This window comes from Lottia gigantea (assembly GCF_000327385.1).
Source record: "Lottia gigantea unplaced genomic scaffold LOTGIsca_12, whole genome shotgun sequence".
NCBI classification, from domain to species: domain Eukaryota; kingdom Metazoa; phylum Mollusca; class Gastropoda; family Lottiidae; genus Lottia; species Lottia gigantea.
The window spans coordinates 2,165,228-2,181,626 of NW_008707225.1; the positions used below are offsets into that span (position 1 = coordinate 2,165,228).

General features: G+C 30.1%; 3 protein-coding genes across 3 annotated transcripts; all 3 read left to right on the plus strand.

The window, feature by feature from the left end:
* Nucleotides 1-2,292: 2,292 nt before the first annotated feature.
* On the plus strand, nt 2,293-8,052 carry LOTGIDRAFT_212469 (hypothetical protein). Its single transcript, XM_009048155.1, has 10 exons — nt 2,293-2,342; nt 2,955-3,062; nt 3,330-3,478; nt 3,828-3,965; nt 4,203-4,292; nt 4,529-4,657; nt 4,836-5,030; nt 5,451-5,829; nt 6,156-6,280; nt 6,485-8,052. Exons 2-10 carry the CDS (start codon nt 2,978-2,980, stop codon nt 7,274-7,276), a joined length of 2,082 nt encoding a protein of 693 aa, XP_009046403.1. The 5' UTR covers nt 2,293-2,342; nt 2,955-2,977; the 3' UTR covers nt 7,277-8,052.
* A 2,460-nt stretch (nt 8,053-10,512) lies between these two features.
* LOTGIDRAFT_110834 (hypothetical protein) lies at nt 10,513-12,104 on the plus strand (the record flags this gene model as incomplete). Its single annotated transcript, XM_009048156.1, has 5 exons — nt 10,513-10,651; nt 10,997-11,069; nt 11,224-11,311; nt 11,708-11,802; nt 12,056-12,104. Coding segments are annotated over 5 exons (444 nt in total), but the record flags the coding sequence as incomplete, so codon positions are not given.
* An 892-nt stretch (nt 12,105-12,996) lies between these two features.
* LOTGIDRAFT_110690 (hypothetical protein) lies at nt 12,997-15,996 on the plus strand (the record flags this gene model as incomplete). Its single annotated transcript, XM_009048157.1, has 3 exons — nt 12,997-13,474; nt 13,781-13,975; nt 15,404-15,996. 3 exons carry the CDS (start codon nt 12,997-12,999, stop codon nt 15,994-15,996), a joined length of 1,266 nt encoding a protein of 421 aa, XP_009046405.1.
* Nucleotides 15,997-16,399: the final 403 nt, after the last annotated feature.

The window sequence follows — 16,399 nt, forward strand, 5'->3', positions numbered from 1 at the left end:
TTTGTTTTTAAATTCATTTCGTTTTTTATTTTACTTTCATTTTGTTTTTAAATTCGTTTTACTTTCATTTTGTTTTTAAATTCGTTTTATTTTCATTTCGTTTTTTATTTTACTTTCATTTCGTTTTTACTTTTTATTTCACTTTCGTTTTGTTTTTAAAATCATTTTACTTTTTATTTCACTTTCGTTTTGTTTTTAAAATAATTTTACTTTTACTTTCATTTCACTTTACTTTCACTTTCGTTTTGTTTTTAAAATCATTTTACTTTTACTTTCATTTTCGTTTTTTAAAAAAAAATTCTTCTTCATTTACTGCGCCATAGTGTCCAGATTATCCAGTCACACTTTTGTCTATCATCCAAGTGTTAGAGTAATTCCCCTTGAATGTGGTCGTGCGAGAATTAAACTCCTTTTTATACGCCCACATGAAAAAGACTGTTTTATTTTTTCTGACAGCTGCCAGTGGGCGTATGTTACCTTGTAACGCAAGCTATCTTTAATCTATGGGTGCTGGGGGTATTAATTTCCCAATATTCAGCATGCTTGCAAGGGAAATGGAGGCAGGGAAAGCTTGAGGTCGTGCAACAGATGCTGATGGTGTAACTGACAAAATATTTGTGCCGACAGGTTTTTTAGTAGAAATACCACTACAAGAAGGCATATTCCTATTATATTCATTTGTTGTGTTCATGTCTGAGAAGATTCAACGAATCTGATGTGAAGTAATTTAAATGATTTGATCTGATCTGATCAATATTTGAGAAAGATGGCCCTCGATCTCCTGCCATGATATCACATTTGTAAGAAGATGGAATATCAAAATGTTTTTGACAAGCAGCCTAGTTTAATACTATCTAATGACATCTCCCCGTTAAATTCCACCATTGTGAGGGGACCAAGACGGCGATATTTTTGACATTTACCCTCAACATGTTCTGAGAGTCTTTGAACAGTTAAATATTCCAAGGTTTCGCCATCACTAGTACCCTTGCCCTTTGGTTTCTACGTTTGGCAATTTGGGCCTTAAAATCTGTCCATTTTCGTTTAGACAAAATTATTTGCTCCGTTAAGGGGGAGGTTACTCGCCAGAGCACATTCAAGGGAAATAACTCCTGCTCACACTAGTCATTGCTTGGATGATAGAAAGTGTGACTGGATAATCTGGACACTATGGCGCAGTAAATGAAGAAGAATTTTTTTTTTAAAACGAAAATGAAAGTAAAAGTAAAATGATTTTAAAAACAAAACGAAAATGAAAGTAAAATAAAAAGTGAAATGAAAGTAAAAGTAAAATTATTTTAAAAACAAAACGAAAGTGAAATAAAAAGTAAAATGATTTTAAAATCAAAACGAAAGTGAAATAAAAAGTAAAAATGAAATGAAAGTAAAATGAATTTAAAAACAAAATGAAAATAAAATAAAAAACGAAATGAAAGTAAAATAAAAAACGAAATGAAAGTAAAATAAAAATGAAAGTAAAATAAAAAACGAAATGAAAGTAAAACGAATTTAAAAACAAAATGAAAGTAAAATGAAAAAACGAAATGAAGGTAAAATAAAGATAAAAGTAAAATAAAAAACGAAATGAAAGTAAAATGAATTCAAAATCAAAATGAAAGTGAAATAAAAATGAATTCAAATTAAAAAGAATATTTTTTTCATAAATGAAATAATAAAACAGCTATGGCGCTCATGGGCCACCACAGATATCCTTAGTTAACATATCTAATTATCTTAACCTTTAACTTGCACCTTGTTTTATCATAAAATGAAATGAATGGAAGTTTTATGTTTTACTTTTCTTGTTTTAACAAAGATCTTTACTTGCTTTTATGAGAGTATGTTCTCATCACTATTAAACATCAAAAATGTGATATGGGGTGATAGTGGAATATTTTTAGTTAGAGTGGATATGATTAGTAATGCTATGATAATCTATATCAGGATATTACAAATATACAGAACTAGTCTTTTTGACTTTGTCAGGACCTGGACACTGATGTAATACCTGAAACTTTTTTTTCAAAGAATAAAAATAAGCAGTATCAATCAAAACATAAACACCACACACATGTATTCGACTTCCGGTTGTCCAGATTATGATGAAAGGCTACTATGGGATTTGTCAAATATGAAAGAATGTCTGCGATATGAAAAATAATTTTGGATAGACGCCGAGACGTTAGATATCTATGACATTTCACTTTATCTTTTTATTTCAATCTCTTTTTTTTATTTTTTTGTTCTTGATATTATTGCCGCGGTTCTTTTTTTTCTCACTTCCGGGTTGACGAATATTCTTCTTCCGGTGCATTTTGTCAATATTTATATTTTGATTTTGAGTAAGCTGTACATTTTCTGAGTTAATATCACATTCTATGATTTCCAATCAGTTTGACATCTGAGATTATCTTAGCAACTGTTGTTCTAGTTTAAAACAAATCATCTCGAACAAAGCAAAAGACAACTCGGACCACTTTAAAAAATAATAATAAGAATCAGAGTAGGCCTTGTCGTCTGTAGTGTCGACTCGGCGACATCTGTCATCTCTGTCAACTCGGCGACAGACAAGGTCTCCGAGTTGACTCTGCACATATTGTTGCCGAGTTCAACAACAAAAAAGTGTCTCAGAGTTAAGCCAGTACGTATTGTCCCGAAATGCATGACTGGTAATCCTAAGAGTAAGAATCACCATCATAATCATACCATTTTTTTTAGATAGAAGTAGTAAGTCCTAAACCAGTCTCTGATGGATATTTGACAGTTTTCAGCTTGAGAAGAATCAGTAAAATCTCTAAAAGCTGTGTTTTTTCTAACATAATAATAAATAAATTACGATTTACTTTTGTTTTGTTACAGTATCACATGATGCTATGAAGTTTTGAATGCATGCGCAGATTTAAGTGGCATCAGTTGAATGTTCAGTAGGAATTTTCAATTTTATAATATTACAGAGCTCAAATATGCTACATAAAATATGGATCGAAGCAGCAAAAATGAGTTGTTGAAAACGATTGAAAGTCAGAAAGAACAGTTGACACGATATGAAACTAGGTTGAGAGGTAATTTACTAATTCGTAAAAAGTTTTCTTTGTATTGTAATCTCTAATGTTAAATGTTTACATTTTCACATGTTGCATTGCTTGTATGATTACATGTCAACTCGAGTAGTGAACTAGCAATATCATTACATCAAGTTAAATTTCCTTACTTTCTGAGTGATAATTTAATTTTCTCTATCTATTTTAATGCTATGTTAGAAATTGTTGTAATGAGTAGTTTGTTGTATTACAGATTCCATGAATGTTTGATAAAATTTTTCTATTTAGATGTGATAAGAGCATATAAAGGTTCTGTTAAAGAAAAGGAAGCATTAGAAGCCAGTGTTAAAGTCCTATCGGAGCAGAGTAATAGACCAGACAAAAAGGAGACAAAGCAACAAGATGGTTCTTCCATACAAGATCCTTTAAATACCAATGTAAGATTACCTTGAACTTTACCTCTCCTACTTTCAGTTGCTACAAAAACAATAGCACCTTGTAGACCACCTTTACAATATCAAGGTATTACGAACTGCATCTAATACCTTGATGTCAACAATAAGATTGTAAACAATATGAGTGTCGAGGGCTATGACTGTTTGTGTGAGTACTCTAGTTGGCTGTATTCTACTGTATTATTCAATAAAATCGCTGCATTTAAAAACTTCCAAGCTTATAGACTTTCTGTTGTTAATATATCCTGTTTCTTTCTTCAACTTATCCCATTCCTACTTGCACAGTAAATAGTCTTCTGATCTAGTATCATGTTTGTCATGTTATTTTCAGTCTGAAGATGCTAGCCAAGATGATGAGGTGCGTGTTCTTAAAGATCAGTTGAAAACATTGACCAACACAATATCTACAGTAACAGCTCAGAAATCTCGTCTTGAGGCTGATTTTGTTGCTGATAAAAAGAAACTAAGGGTAATTTTCTTTCTTATAGAATATTTATCCATATGAATTTCTTCATGGATTTTCTTTAACAGAATGATAGTTTGATAATCTGGTTCGTTTATATGGTTAAAAGGTTGGGGTTCATGATTGTGGGAAACTTGGGCAAAATAGACATTCCAAAGTTCAATTTGAATTAAAGGAGGAAAATTACTATTTCTAGTTAAGTGTTGTTGAAATTTGACTTTCAATCAGTTATTTTGTTTCTAGGGAGAATATGAAGAATTACAAAGTAAATTCTCCTCAACTTTACAGCAACATGAAAAAACAGTTCAAGAATGGAATGATAAATATACAGAGGTAGATTATTGAAAGATTTATTAAAAATCTGATATTTTTTTTATATCTAACTTATGAATTATTCTTGAATCAGGATTAAATTTCTAAAGAAACAATTGTTATAATTATTCTTAATTAAAAAAAAATATATATTTATTTTATTCATTTGATATTTAATACCAGTAACAGTTTAATTGTGAATTGCTCTGAAAGATAGATTCTTGAGAGCTGCAACGAATGAACTTGTTTATTTGTAGATAAAAAATCGTCTGCGTACCCAACAATTAGAACGAGAAAAAGAACAGACTGATCATGCTATGATGATAAGAGAATTACAAAAACTACTGTCAGTTGAGAGAATGGCTAAAGAGCATTTCGAACAGCAGGTTAGTATTTACTGACATGAGTTATTGCTGTTTTCAACATTTATATTTTTTTTCATAAAGTTCAGAGTTTAGTGCATCAGAATTATTTAATTATAGTTTTTCCCATCTCTGTTGCAATGATTCTACAATATTTCCATTTGGAAAAAGTTTTCAATGAACTGTTTCAAAATATTTGTAGTTAGATGAAGTAGAAACATCAATGAAACAACAAGTAGCTAGTGTACCATCGGTTAAAGAGCAGTATGAAAAACAGATAGATAATTTATCATCTCAGTTAAAATCAGTCCGAGATAGATTAAAAGCTGCTGAAGAGAAAGCAAATCAACCATCACCTATGTTATTAGATTTACAGAAAGAAATGACTACTATGAAAGTAAGGCTTTTGCTTTGTTGATATATGGACTGTTCTTGAAGACATGACCTTCTTTGGTGCTTACAATTATTGGGTTTTAATTCTATTCCTTTAATTCTGATTAAAATGTGTTCAGTTAAAGCCAAAAAGTTCATAGTTTGGAAGGTTTATGGCAGTTTTTCATATTTTAGAAAACTAGAACTAACTTTAGTATTATGTACGTCCATAGTTGAGTGTTTCCAATAGAAATATGCCAAAACAGTGATCTTTTTCCCTTGTTTGCGATATGAAATTTAGATGTTTCTCTTCTACCAGATAGGACAGATAACTATTCCTAACAGTCTGTATCCAATAGTCCATGGAGGTTTTGAACAAAAAACCATGATCAGAGTTTTTCTCTTGTTGAATTTATGTTATGAAAACTCATTTTGATCTTCACAGAATGAAGCTCAAAGACAAGTAGAGAAAGAGATTCTAAGAGCATCAGAAGCTGAGACAAGAGTTGTTCAAGTTTCTGTACAGAGTGAAGAAAGAGTAACATCTCTAGAAACTAAATTGGCTGAACTATCAGAAGTAGTTGGTAATTATGAGAGATTGAGATATCAAGATCAACAAGCTATTCATAGATTAAAAGAGAGAGTTAGTCAGTTAGACATTGAAAATTCAGCTTTAGCTCGTGCTGCTCACTCTATTCCTGATACAAACACTACCACAGATGATAGTAATTTAGATTCACAATCTATAGCTGAACAAATTAAAAAACTACAGAAGTTATTGAAGGATGCTAATTTACGTTCAGAAAAACCTGTGGATATTAATGGTAAGTTTATCACATAAAACTCTTCATTGGACTTGCTGTGACTCTACCTTAAGGGTTCTTTCGCACTAACAAAATCTTAAAATTCGTTAAAAGTTGCATTTGCAATATGTTGTCATTGTACACAACATGCAAAGATTCAGTAGCAGTTTTTATTGGTATGAAACAGATGATCAATATGAAACAGCTGTTCACAACTCTATGATATTCAAAATCCATGTCAAAAATCAATAGCAAATAGCCATACATTGTACAATTCCTTACCTAATTATACAGTGTCAGTCACATAATCTATGACACTTAAATCTATATACTATGTTATATTCTAGAATTAATGGAATCAGAAGAAGAAAGAACCATGTGTCAGAAATATAAAGAGGAACTAGAACATGTTAAAGAAGAATTTGAGAGATATAAACTAAGAGCACAATCAGTTCTTAAAAATAAAACAAAGGTTAGGTTTTTTAACAATCAAACAAATAGTATAATGAGATTTCAGTTTGAGCTTTTACCAAATTTAAGGAGATCAGCTCCATAGAAAAAAACAATTCAGAGACTTATTGGTGAAAAATACAAACACCTTCATTTTATTGTCATTATATTTACCTATCAGATTTCTTGATATTACGTTAATTTACACAAATATTTTATGTTGCAGGACAATTCCAATAACAGAGAAATGGATGTATTAAAAGATCAAGTTTCAGAGCTAAGGGAAAAGTTAAAGACTGCCTACCTTCATTTAGATGAAAGTGAAGAGAAACATAGATTAAAAGTAGAAAGTTTAAGTAAAACTATTTTGTCAATAGAAGAGAAACATAAACACCGTATTTTTGAAATGGAACAAGAACATCAGAAATCAATAGCTGAGTTAGAGATGGCTGTCAAGAAACAACGTGATAGAACTGTTTCAATGTTGGCTGAGAAAGAAAAAGACTTAAATACTCTAAGAACCACTGCCCTTGCTAATGACTTTGTTTCTCCCAACCAGGAACCTGTAAATTATTCTAGTTCTCATGCCCTTACTAAACAGAATTCAGAAGAAGAGGAAGCTGTGTCTAGATTATTATTTAAAACTAGTGCCAATGAAGAGACAAATATACTGCATTTCTCTCAAGAACAGGCACGTAAAGATGTAGAGGTAGCATCATTAAGGAAACAAAAGCGTCAATTAGAAATGAGTTTGAGAGAACTACAGCTGTCAGCAAGTGCTAAGGAAGAAAAACTCCATGATGAACTAGAAGGATTAAGAGAAGTAATACATAAACATGAACGTGATATTAATAGGGAAGGGGCTAATTTGGAATATTTAAAAAATGTTATTTATAAATACATGATCAGTGGGGACTCATTAGGTAAACAGAAAATGTTGAAAGCTATAACAACTATATTGCAGTTTAGTCCTAAAGAAATCGATAAAGTCAATTCTGTAAATAAGGGATGGATATAATAGCACAGCATTGTGATGAAACAGTTCTGAAAATTTGCAGGGGAGGTGTCCTGAAAATTTTTGAAACAATGATGGTTATGGTTCTTATATAGACCTACACATTTGGGACCAGTGATATATAGGATCTATGTTACCTACATAGACATTGGTTTCCATTAGGGCTTTTGGTTATTTAGTGCTGTATTCTCTGATCAGTAACAGCAGTCAGTTTACCAATATGAACAAATGCAATATAGCAATCACTTTCAATCAAAACTGTTGTCTTCCATGTTTATAGATTCAAATGAAAATATTTTTCATTAATATATTATAATCATATCGCAATTTGTTTTAGGCATGGTTATTATTGGTTTTTGACAACATTATTTTTGTTCTCTAACAAAATTTTATATATTAGAAAGCTATGATTGTCTATCAAAAGCAATGCATACTTGTTTTTGTTTCTTACATAAAGTGACTTGTTAAAAATTGTATAGACAATCATATCTGAACAAAGAAAGTGAACAGTATATCATGGAAATCACCATAATTATATATATAAGGATAAGGTGATATTTCAGTATTTTCGAATGGGTCGATATTACTAATGCTATCAATCCTAGACCAGTATTTATCATGATCAGGATATATTGTCCAGTCCTACTTCCATGTATCTTTTAAGATAGAGCTATTATAATATGGGTGTTATATTGCACTTGAAATTATTCCTATTATGTACTGTTAAATCTATTTGTTCTGTGTTATAACCTTGGTAAAATAAATGGTTATTGGTATAATTTTTGTGTTGTCTAGATTTGAACATGTTAATTGTACAGGTATGTTAATCTATTTCAATTCAATGGTTTTTGTGGAAGTCTTAGATTAAGACATAAAACCAAATGAACAGATTTTAAACATTAACCTAAGACTCATTTCTGCGTGAAGAAATTTAACTGTTGTCCAATGGTTTAGTAATGCATAATTATGTCCCCTAGAAAGATCTTTACGATAAAGTTAAATTAAACCTACCTATTGTAAACTTCCGGTCAGCGTGTAAAAAGGAATAGAAATATTACAAAATGGTAAAAAAAAAAGTATTCGGAACTGTTTAGAACCCAGATACGTTTTGTACTAACCAATGAAATTGATTATATGTAAATTGATAGATATCACGTAACAGACAAACTTTGCTATGGATGAGAATGAATCCTCTCTAATGACTCTTATATTAGCTTAGAATCACTACAAGTACAAGAATGAAAATGAAATGTATTAAGGTGCATCAGCACTAAACGGGCGATATAGCACTTGAATATAGAATAGAATATAATCAACAACTTAAATGTAGTTGACTGGTTACACAAAGATTGATGAGTAGATTTAGAGCTTTGGTTTTGTTTAGGGTAGAGAGTCAAATTATCTTCAAATAATGAGTAGATCACTGAAAATCATCCAATATTATTGAATTTATTTCTCTACCAACACATTAGTTAACCTTTTATTGAAATTTTCGCTTATGGCAAGAAATTTTATGCCTTTTTTTTTTAATTACATGATTAAAACAAGGATTTTTGTTTATAATATTGTATTATAACATTGGAATATAACAAAATACTGGTATATACAGTGGTGTAACCTATTTTAGTGCGTATAAGGATTCAACACCGAATTTTGTCAGAATAAAAAAACACAAATTTTCTTTTTAATGTCTTAGAAGTTTCTTAGATATTCTACAAAATAATTTCAAAATTTTTTTTTGATTTTCTTAATGAATTCCTCACCTTGACCCATATTTCATGACTCATGAGTAACCAACTCGACAATGGCTGCAAAATGCGTCACCTATTTTCGTGTACAATGTTTGATCTATAAATAAGTCAAGAAAAACTCGTTGTATGGATACCCAGTGGTATAATGAACTTCTAGTATTTATCTTTAATAATATTTCATTATAACTAATGACAATTCCTTCAAAGAATAATGATTTAAAAAAGAAAATAGTGACTGACAAAAAAAAAATAATAAGTAAAACGTAAGAGTGATTTATTGCTCAAAGTCATTGAAACAACTTAAGAATAACATTGTGTTCCATGGAATTTTTCTACTGACACAGAATCCGCTAGTTTATCACGGGCCTTTTTCATTATACTACATTCTAGCAGATGACCTTTGGAATTCCGATTACAGCGTGGGATTATAAGGAAATTTGGCCGATAAAAATTGTGACATTTGGTAATAACTGAAATCCGCCATTTTGTATTTGTCAAAGTAAACATTAATACATTTTACCTTGCTTGAAACTACTGGATTCATTCTACTAGCTTATATTGTACAGAAAACCCATGTTTATCAAAACAAGCAAATGTCGAGGTCGCACATGTCAATTATTAATTATTTTCGGAGATGCACGAAAAATAGGTTAGCACAAACTTAGGTTACTTGACTGTATTATCAAGGAATGGGATACCAGAGTACCAGTATGAAGAATTAATTTTATTTTCAGGGTAAAATAAGACAAATGCAGCAAAAGTTTGCTGCAACAAAGAGAAGACTAAGTCTGAAAGATAGTAGAATGTTAGTTTATAGTCTTTATATATTCTTAATAGTCATAAATCATTGCAACAGATTCTTTATTTGATAAAGCACACTGGGGATTTTTAGAAATTGGTTCATTTTTTATTTTTAAAGTCTTTATTGCAAAGGTTATTTATGATCAATAGAAATATTAATCATTTTAGTGACAGACATTTTAATTACAAAGGGTGTTACTTTTTGATGTTAAAGAAGTATGTTGTCTTCATGTGACCTTAGCCAGTGCTTCTTTAGGAGAGTCTCTTCTGTAACACCCAACACTGCCTTGATTAGTATTCTTTTTGTTCTCAAACTATAATTATGTGAAATTACATCTCTATCTTTAAAAATTCTTTTTGTATTTGTCAGTAAAAAAGATGATAGAATTATAAAAGATAAAAAGAAGAAGAAAGTTCCAGAAATGAAAATCAAGCAACAGTGAGTTAAAAACTTTTTATTAGTTAAGCTTGATGATGCTTAGTTTGATATTGATATTGAATGAAATTAATCTTAATGAAATAGTCAGTTAACAAGCAAAATGACTTGCCATTTGATTTGTCTACATGTAGTTCAAGGGCTAATTTGTTTTGTTCATTTTTGTTTTCCTATTTTTGATTAGGTAGTTTTAGATGTTTTGTTAAACAAAATATGGCACATGTTTGTTTTATTATTTTAGGACAAAATCATCATCAGCACTGTTTTTTAATTACAACACACAATTAGGTCCTCCTTATCATGTATTACTGGATACCAACTTTATTAATTTTTCTATTAAAACCAAATTAGATGTGTTTAAATCAATGATGGATTGTTTATACGCTAAATGTAAGTTGGTATATTTTGACCATATTTTGTTTGCCTGATAATTTTTTCTCTAAATTCTCATTGTCTTTTGTTCAATATTGATGGTGTATTACACACAATAGCATTTGGTGTAATTACAAATTGTTGTACATTGTGATGATAGTTCCTGGCACATACTCTTGATCCTGCTGCTAGAAAGTGCCATAATTGCATGGAAAGGACAACTAACGATCTTATCTGTGGTAAAAAAAAAAAACATATTCACAATTTTTATCTCATTGTAATGTAACTTGCTCTTTAAGATGTCACATAATGAAACATCTTGCATTGTTCATGTGAATTAACCACTTCAAATTCTGTTTTCAGGCATACCGTATATAACAGATTGTGTGATGGGAGAATTGGAAAAATTAGGCAGAAAATATAAAGTAGCATTAAGGTAAGGAGACTGGTTTTCGCAATGTTCCTGTAAGTGTAAGTGAGAAAGTTTTTAGTTTTACTAACTGCAGCCAAAGTTGATGTGTATGTTTTTGTAGCAGAAAATATTGTACCATGGTAATTCATTCTAAAGAAAATTTTATTTTATATTTTAGAATTATCAAAGATCCAAGATTTAAAAGATTACCATGTTTACATAAAGGTACCTATGCTGATGATTGTTTAGTACAGAGAGTAACAGAGGTAGATACATTTTTAACTTTGTTTATCAATTGACCCAAAACCATGCAAAATACAATCTTAACAAAATATGATTACTATAGGTGCCTACAATTATTAACAGAAATTCCTGCAATTGACACAATTATTGCTTACTTTATCTTTTAACTTAGAATTATTATGAATTAAACATTATCACACTTGATGTAGTTTTTAAAAATTTGGGCTGTTAATGTTGCAAATTCTAATACTTTTGGCTTATCCTGATGTCTTAAAGATCAAAAACAAAGTGTGGCATTATGGAACTTTCGTCAAAATTGCCTGGGAAATTTAATTAAAATGTATTTCAGATAGATGATTTTCTTTAAGATTAAAAAAGATGTTCATAAAATATATTCATGTCTATTTATATTTTTATAGCATAAATGTTATATAGTAGCTACCAATGATAAAGATTTAAAAAGAAGAATAAGAAAAATACCAGGAGTTCCTATAATGTACACAACAAGAAGGAAGTAAGTCTATTTTATTATTATTTGATGAATTACAAAGCTTTTTTGCTGGACAGGACTATGGTTTGCTTGTGACTATCTGTTGATAACTAAAATCTTGAGATAGGTAATAAGATAGTTTTTTAGCTGAAGTTTTGGAGTGTCTATCACCAGGTTCAGAAAGCTCTCATTACTCATATTAAAGCTGAAAGAAGTTTTCCTACTTGTTTGAGATGTTATTTTTTTTTCTAACATTGATGCATCATTTTTTTTTCAGATATTCTATAGAAAGAATGCCAGATGCTTATGGTGCACCAAGTGTCTAATCATTAAATATTCATTTTGTATGTATATTATGTAAATAAACCATGTGTATAATGACAGTGGTTGTCTATTTTTTGCTTTCTTGAACATGTATTTGCTTGACATATCTTTGGATATCTATATAAAAGTATGAGTCAGATCAATGAATGCTAGTCGTTTGGATGATAAATCTCTTTGATGGGTTTGAAGACCATCTGATGGACATTACTAATCAAAAGATGTTAGTTGTGGACTGAATGTTAATATTCAACAATGTTTATATTGATATTCTCCACAATAGGAGGTATGATTTTGTTTTTGGAAGAGTTTGGAAAATCTGATGATCAAGAATGTATATAGCACTTTGGATCATGGATTTCATGTTCACCACAGAAGAAAAAAAACGAAACGCATCGTCTAGATCTGCATTTTAATTCTTCTGCACTATGAAATATACAAAAAGGCCAGGCCAGTGCATCATAGAAATCACTGTGGCATGGACTATTATCATTTTAAGTGTGGTCTGAAACTTAAGGGAGACTACTCTTAATATGTTAATCTTTTGTCGCGGAGTACAGATTAGTCTTAAAAATATAAACACGCTTACCTAAATCTATTTCTCGGTATATTTGCAATTTTCATCACCAATTGATAAGTGAATTGTATGAGATGAGCAGATTATTTCATCGTTTGAAAAACGTGTTAGTGTACAATTTACCTAAAAAGGTAACAGAAAGACGAATTGTCAATCAAGGTCAGCCGTATAAATATAAAGTATCAGAAACTCATTTTATAACAATTAGAAACAGCACAATCACATCAAAAACAGGAATCCTTCATTCATCTAAAAACAATTTTGTTACAAAATATTTTCACTGGATAAATTATTTCACCATGGCAGAAAAAAATGATGTAATGGAAATTTATGAGTTACCACAAGGTATAAAAGGCATGAAAACATTAGATAAATCTGCATTTAGGAAAATTTGTAAAGTTTCGGCATTGAAACTGCACTGTAAAGATATCAGCAAAGTGAAAACGAAAATTTTAAAGAAAAGAATGTTAAAGATACAAAAGGTAAAACCAGTGATAGAATTAGATGACAATGACCCAGATAAAAATACTCATAAACTGATTTTATTTAAACCTGAAATAACGACTGCAGATGATTTCACACAAGAAGAGAAAAGTATTTTTAAAGGAAATGATATCCATTATGAAAAATTAGAATTTTATGATTTAGAACTTAGTTTTGATAATTTAAGTGCTAAAGAGGTTATTCGTGCTATATTACCAGATGATATAATTGATAGTGTGTCTGGATTTTCAATTATTGGCCATATTGCACATTTGAATTTAAAGAGAGAAGTTTTAGATTACAAGCATATTATTGGTAAGTTGAAATAACTTCAATCAATAGTTTCAGAGCTCTGTTCATTTATTAGATTAGCAGGAATGGAAGAGGAATGGTATTACCCTAGTTACGAAGCAAGATCATGTTGAAGTGGCCAAAAATTGACATATGAAAATGAGTGAAGGCCAGTAAAAATTAAACCCTCTGAATGCTCAACATTCATCTCAGGCCATCTGCATTCTGTGGACCCCATACAGCATTGTCTCTAATCTAGAATGGAGTTGCTTCCCTTCATGCAGTACGGTAGTTTAAGTTGTTTTTTACATGATACTTGTTATATTTCAGGAGAGGTAATCCTAGATAAGAATTCTCACTCTGGTATAAGAACAGTAATTAATAAACTAGATTCTATTGATAATACATATCGCAATTTTCAAATGGAATTATTAGCTGGAGAAGAAGATTATGTGACTGTTTCAAAAGAAAATGATTGTTCTTTTCAGTTTGATTTTTCTAAAGTCTATTGGAATACAAGATTAGGTTAGTTTATCATTTTGGTTTTGTATTGTATTCAAAATGCATCTAAAAAAAAGAAAATACTGTGTACGATACAGCAATATTTTGGAATGATTTCAATGAATTTTACAGAGTATATAGCACATCCTGCACATCTTGTATGTTAAAATAGACTTTGTATCAGATAAGAGTTCAGGAAAGTAAGATAGGTGTAACTAACAAGTTGATCATTCCTCATCTCGCATTGTGATATTTAGTAGAGTTGTTAAAAGGTTGATGTTACAACTTAAACTTAGTTCAATAAGATCTTGTTATTAAAATGTGTTTATTTCAATACACCTTCTAACTAATTGTCATTATTTACCTGCTACAGCTGTGATGACAAACGAACGTTATCATGTAAAAGAGAAAGTTAGAATACGTGGTCAATTTCATTTTCTAAATACAGTGAGTCTCAGTTTACAAGTATTAGTACATGCTAGCCTGCAATTTTTGATGTGGATACAATTAGATTCATCGCCCTTATACATACAAAACTTGTTACTATATTGTTAACAAGTGACATGAACAATGACCCCACCACACATTGAATATAGGTAGCAACATCTGTGAATTGTGTGTGCCTTAGAGGAGAAAAACTAGGGAAATATTTAGTTACAAATACAATACTCAACAAAATGAGATGACAATGTGATGTTGACATAAGAAAATTAACAGATACCTATTCTATCACAGCTTGTTTTTGCCATTGTGTAGAAATGAGAAAGAAGAAGATTGTGGTTTAATGCTATTAGTCTTAGCAGCTGAAGTATAGTATAGCTGAGACTAATTTTGGCGTGTGTTTTGTACTGAATTAATTGAAATGAATTTTATGAAATAGTTAAGTACAATTGATATTGAAAATTATTCCCCACAAAATCATCGTAAAAATTAAACTTGTGCCATGAAACAATTTTTACAGACCTTGTTAAGTAAAAAAATAATGTCCTCAACCTCAAATAATAATTGTATCATTATGCCCTCATATATTTATTTTACTATTTTGTATCCTTAAATAATTAAAATATTTTTGTCCTCAGATAATTAAATTTAAAAATTTCTGAGTCTGTAAATGACAGGTTATACTCTTTCTCCTTTAATAGTTTTATATATGTATCCTTCTATAATTTATAACATTATACTTCATAAAAAAATTATATTATATATATAATTATTAAAACTCACTGTCCCAAAGTAAGGGTTAGTAAATAATTATGACCTTTGTAGCCTTGAATAACATCATATCCTCAGAAAAGATATCATTATTGTATGTCGTCAAATGTAAATCATATATCCTCAAAAATTAAATGATAACTTAACATCTTCAGAAAGAGAATCACAATCTCTGAATAAAGTCTTTATGTTCACAATTTGATCATAATTTTTGATAGATAACTAATATTTTTATTGCAGTTGGTGAACATAGGTATATAGTTGATTTGTTAGAGAAAACAGATGTGTTATATGATGTATTTGCTGGAGTAGGTCCTTTCTCTATACCTGCAGCTAAAAAAGGTGTAACAGTTCTAGCTAATGATTTAAATCCTGATTCGTACAAAGCTTTAAATGACAATATAACTTTAAATAAAGTTAAACCTGACAAAATACAGACTTTTAATATGGATGGAAGAGATTTTATTTGCAATGTGGTGAAACAAGATTTTAAGAAACGATTAGAAAATCAGGATTGTGAAAATGAATTTCATTTAACTATGAACCTACCAGCTTTAGCTATTGAGTTTATGGATGCGTTCAAGGATTTATTTAAAGATGAAGAAATTGCCATAGCTCCAGAGAAACTTCCAGTGGTACATTGTTATTGTTTTACAAAAGATACTGAAAATGCTGAGAAAGATGTTATAGAACGTGCTGAAAGTATTATTGGTATGAAATTACCAGCCGAGTGTAAAGTGCGATATGTCAGAAATGTGGCACCAAACAAAGAAATGATGTGTATAAAATTTAGATTGTTTCCAGAATTGGTCTCCTTAGTTACAGGTAGGTGAAGTTGAATTTAGTCAAGATATTGCAGAGGGATGAAAAACGGTTGAAGAGTTTTTAACCAGTTGACTCAGCTATAAATGGGTTAACAGCATTGCACAGAGGCTTGGTAGTTGATCATCTGGTAGAAAGGTTTCTAGACATCATAAGTTGTCAGCTATATAAAATGTTTGTTGTTCCTTTCTTTTTGTAAAATATCTGTCCATAAAAAAATTCACTATATTTGTATTTCTTCTTTCATATATTTAGGATAAGGTATCAATATATTTGATTCTGTTGATACACTTTGTCACAGTTTATGATTATTATTCATTAGGATTAACTGAAATTTCCATTTTAGATGAACCTGAATCAAAGAAACAGAAATTGTCATGAAAAATCAGATAAAGACAGTGGTTATAGGAATTT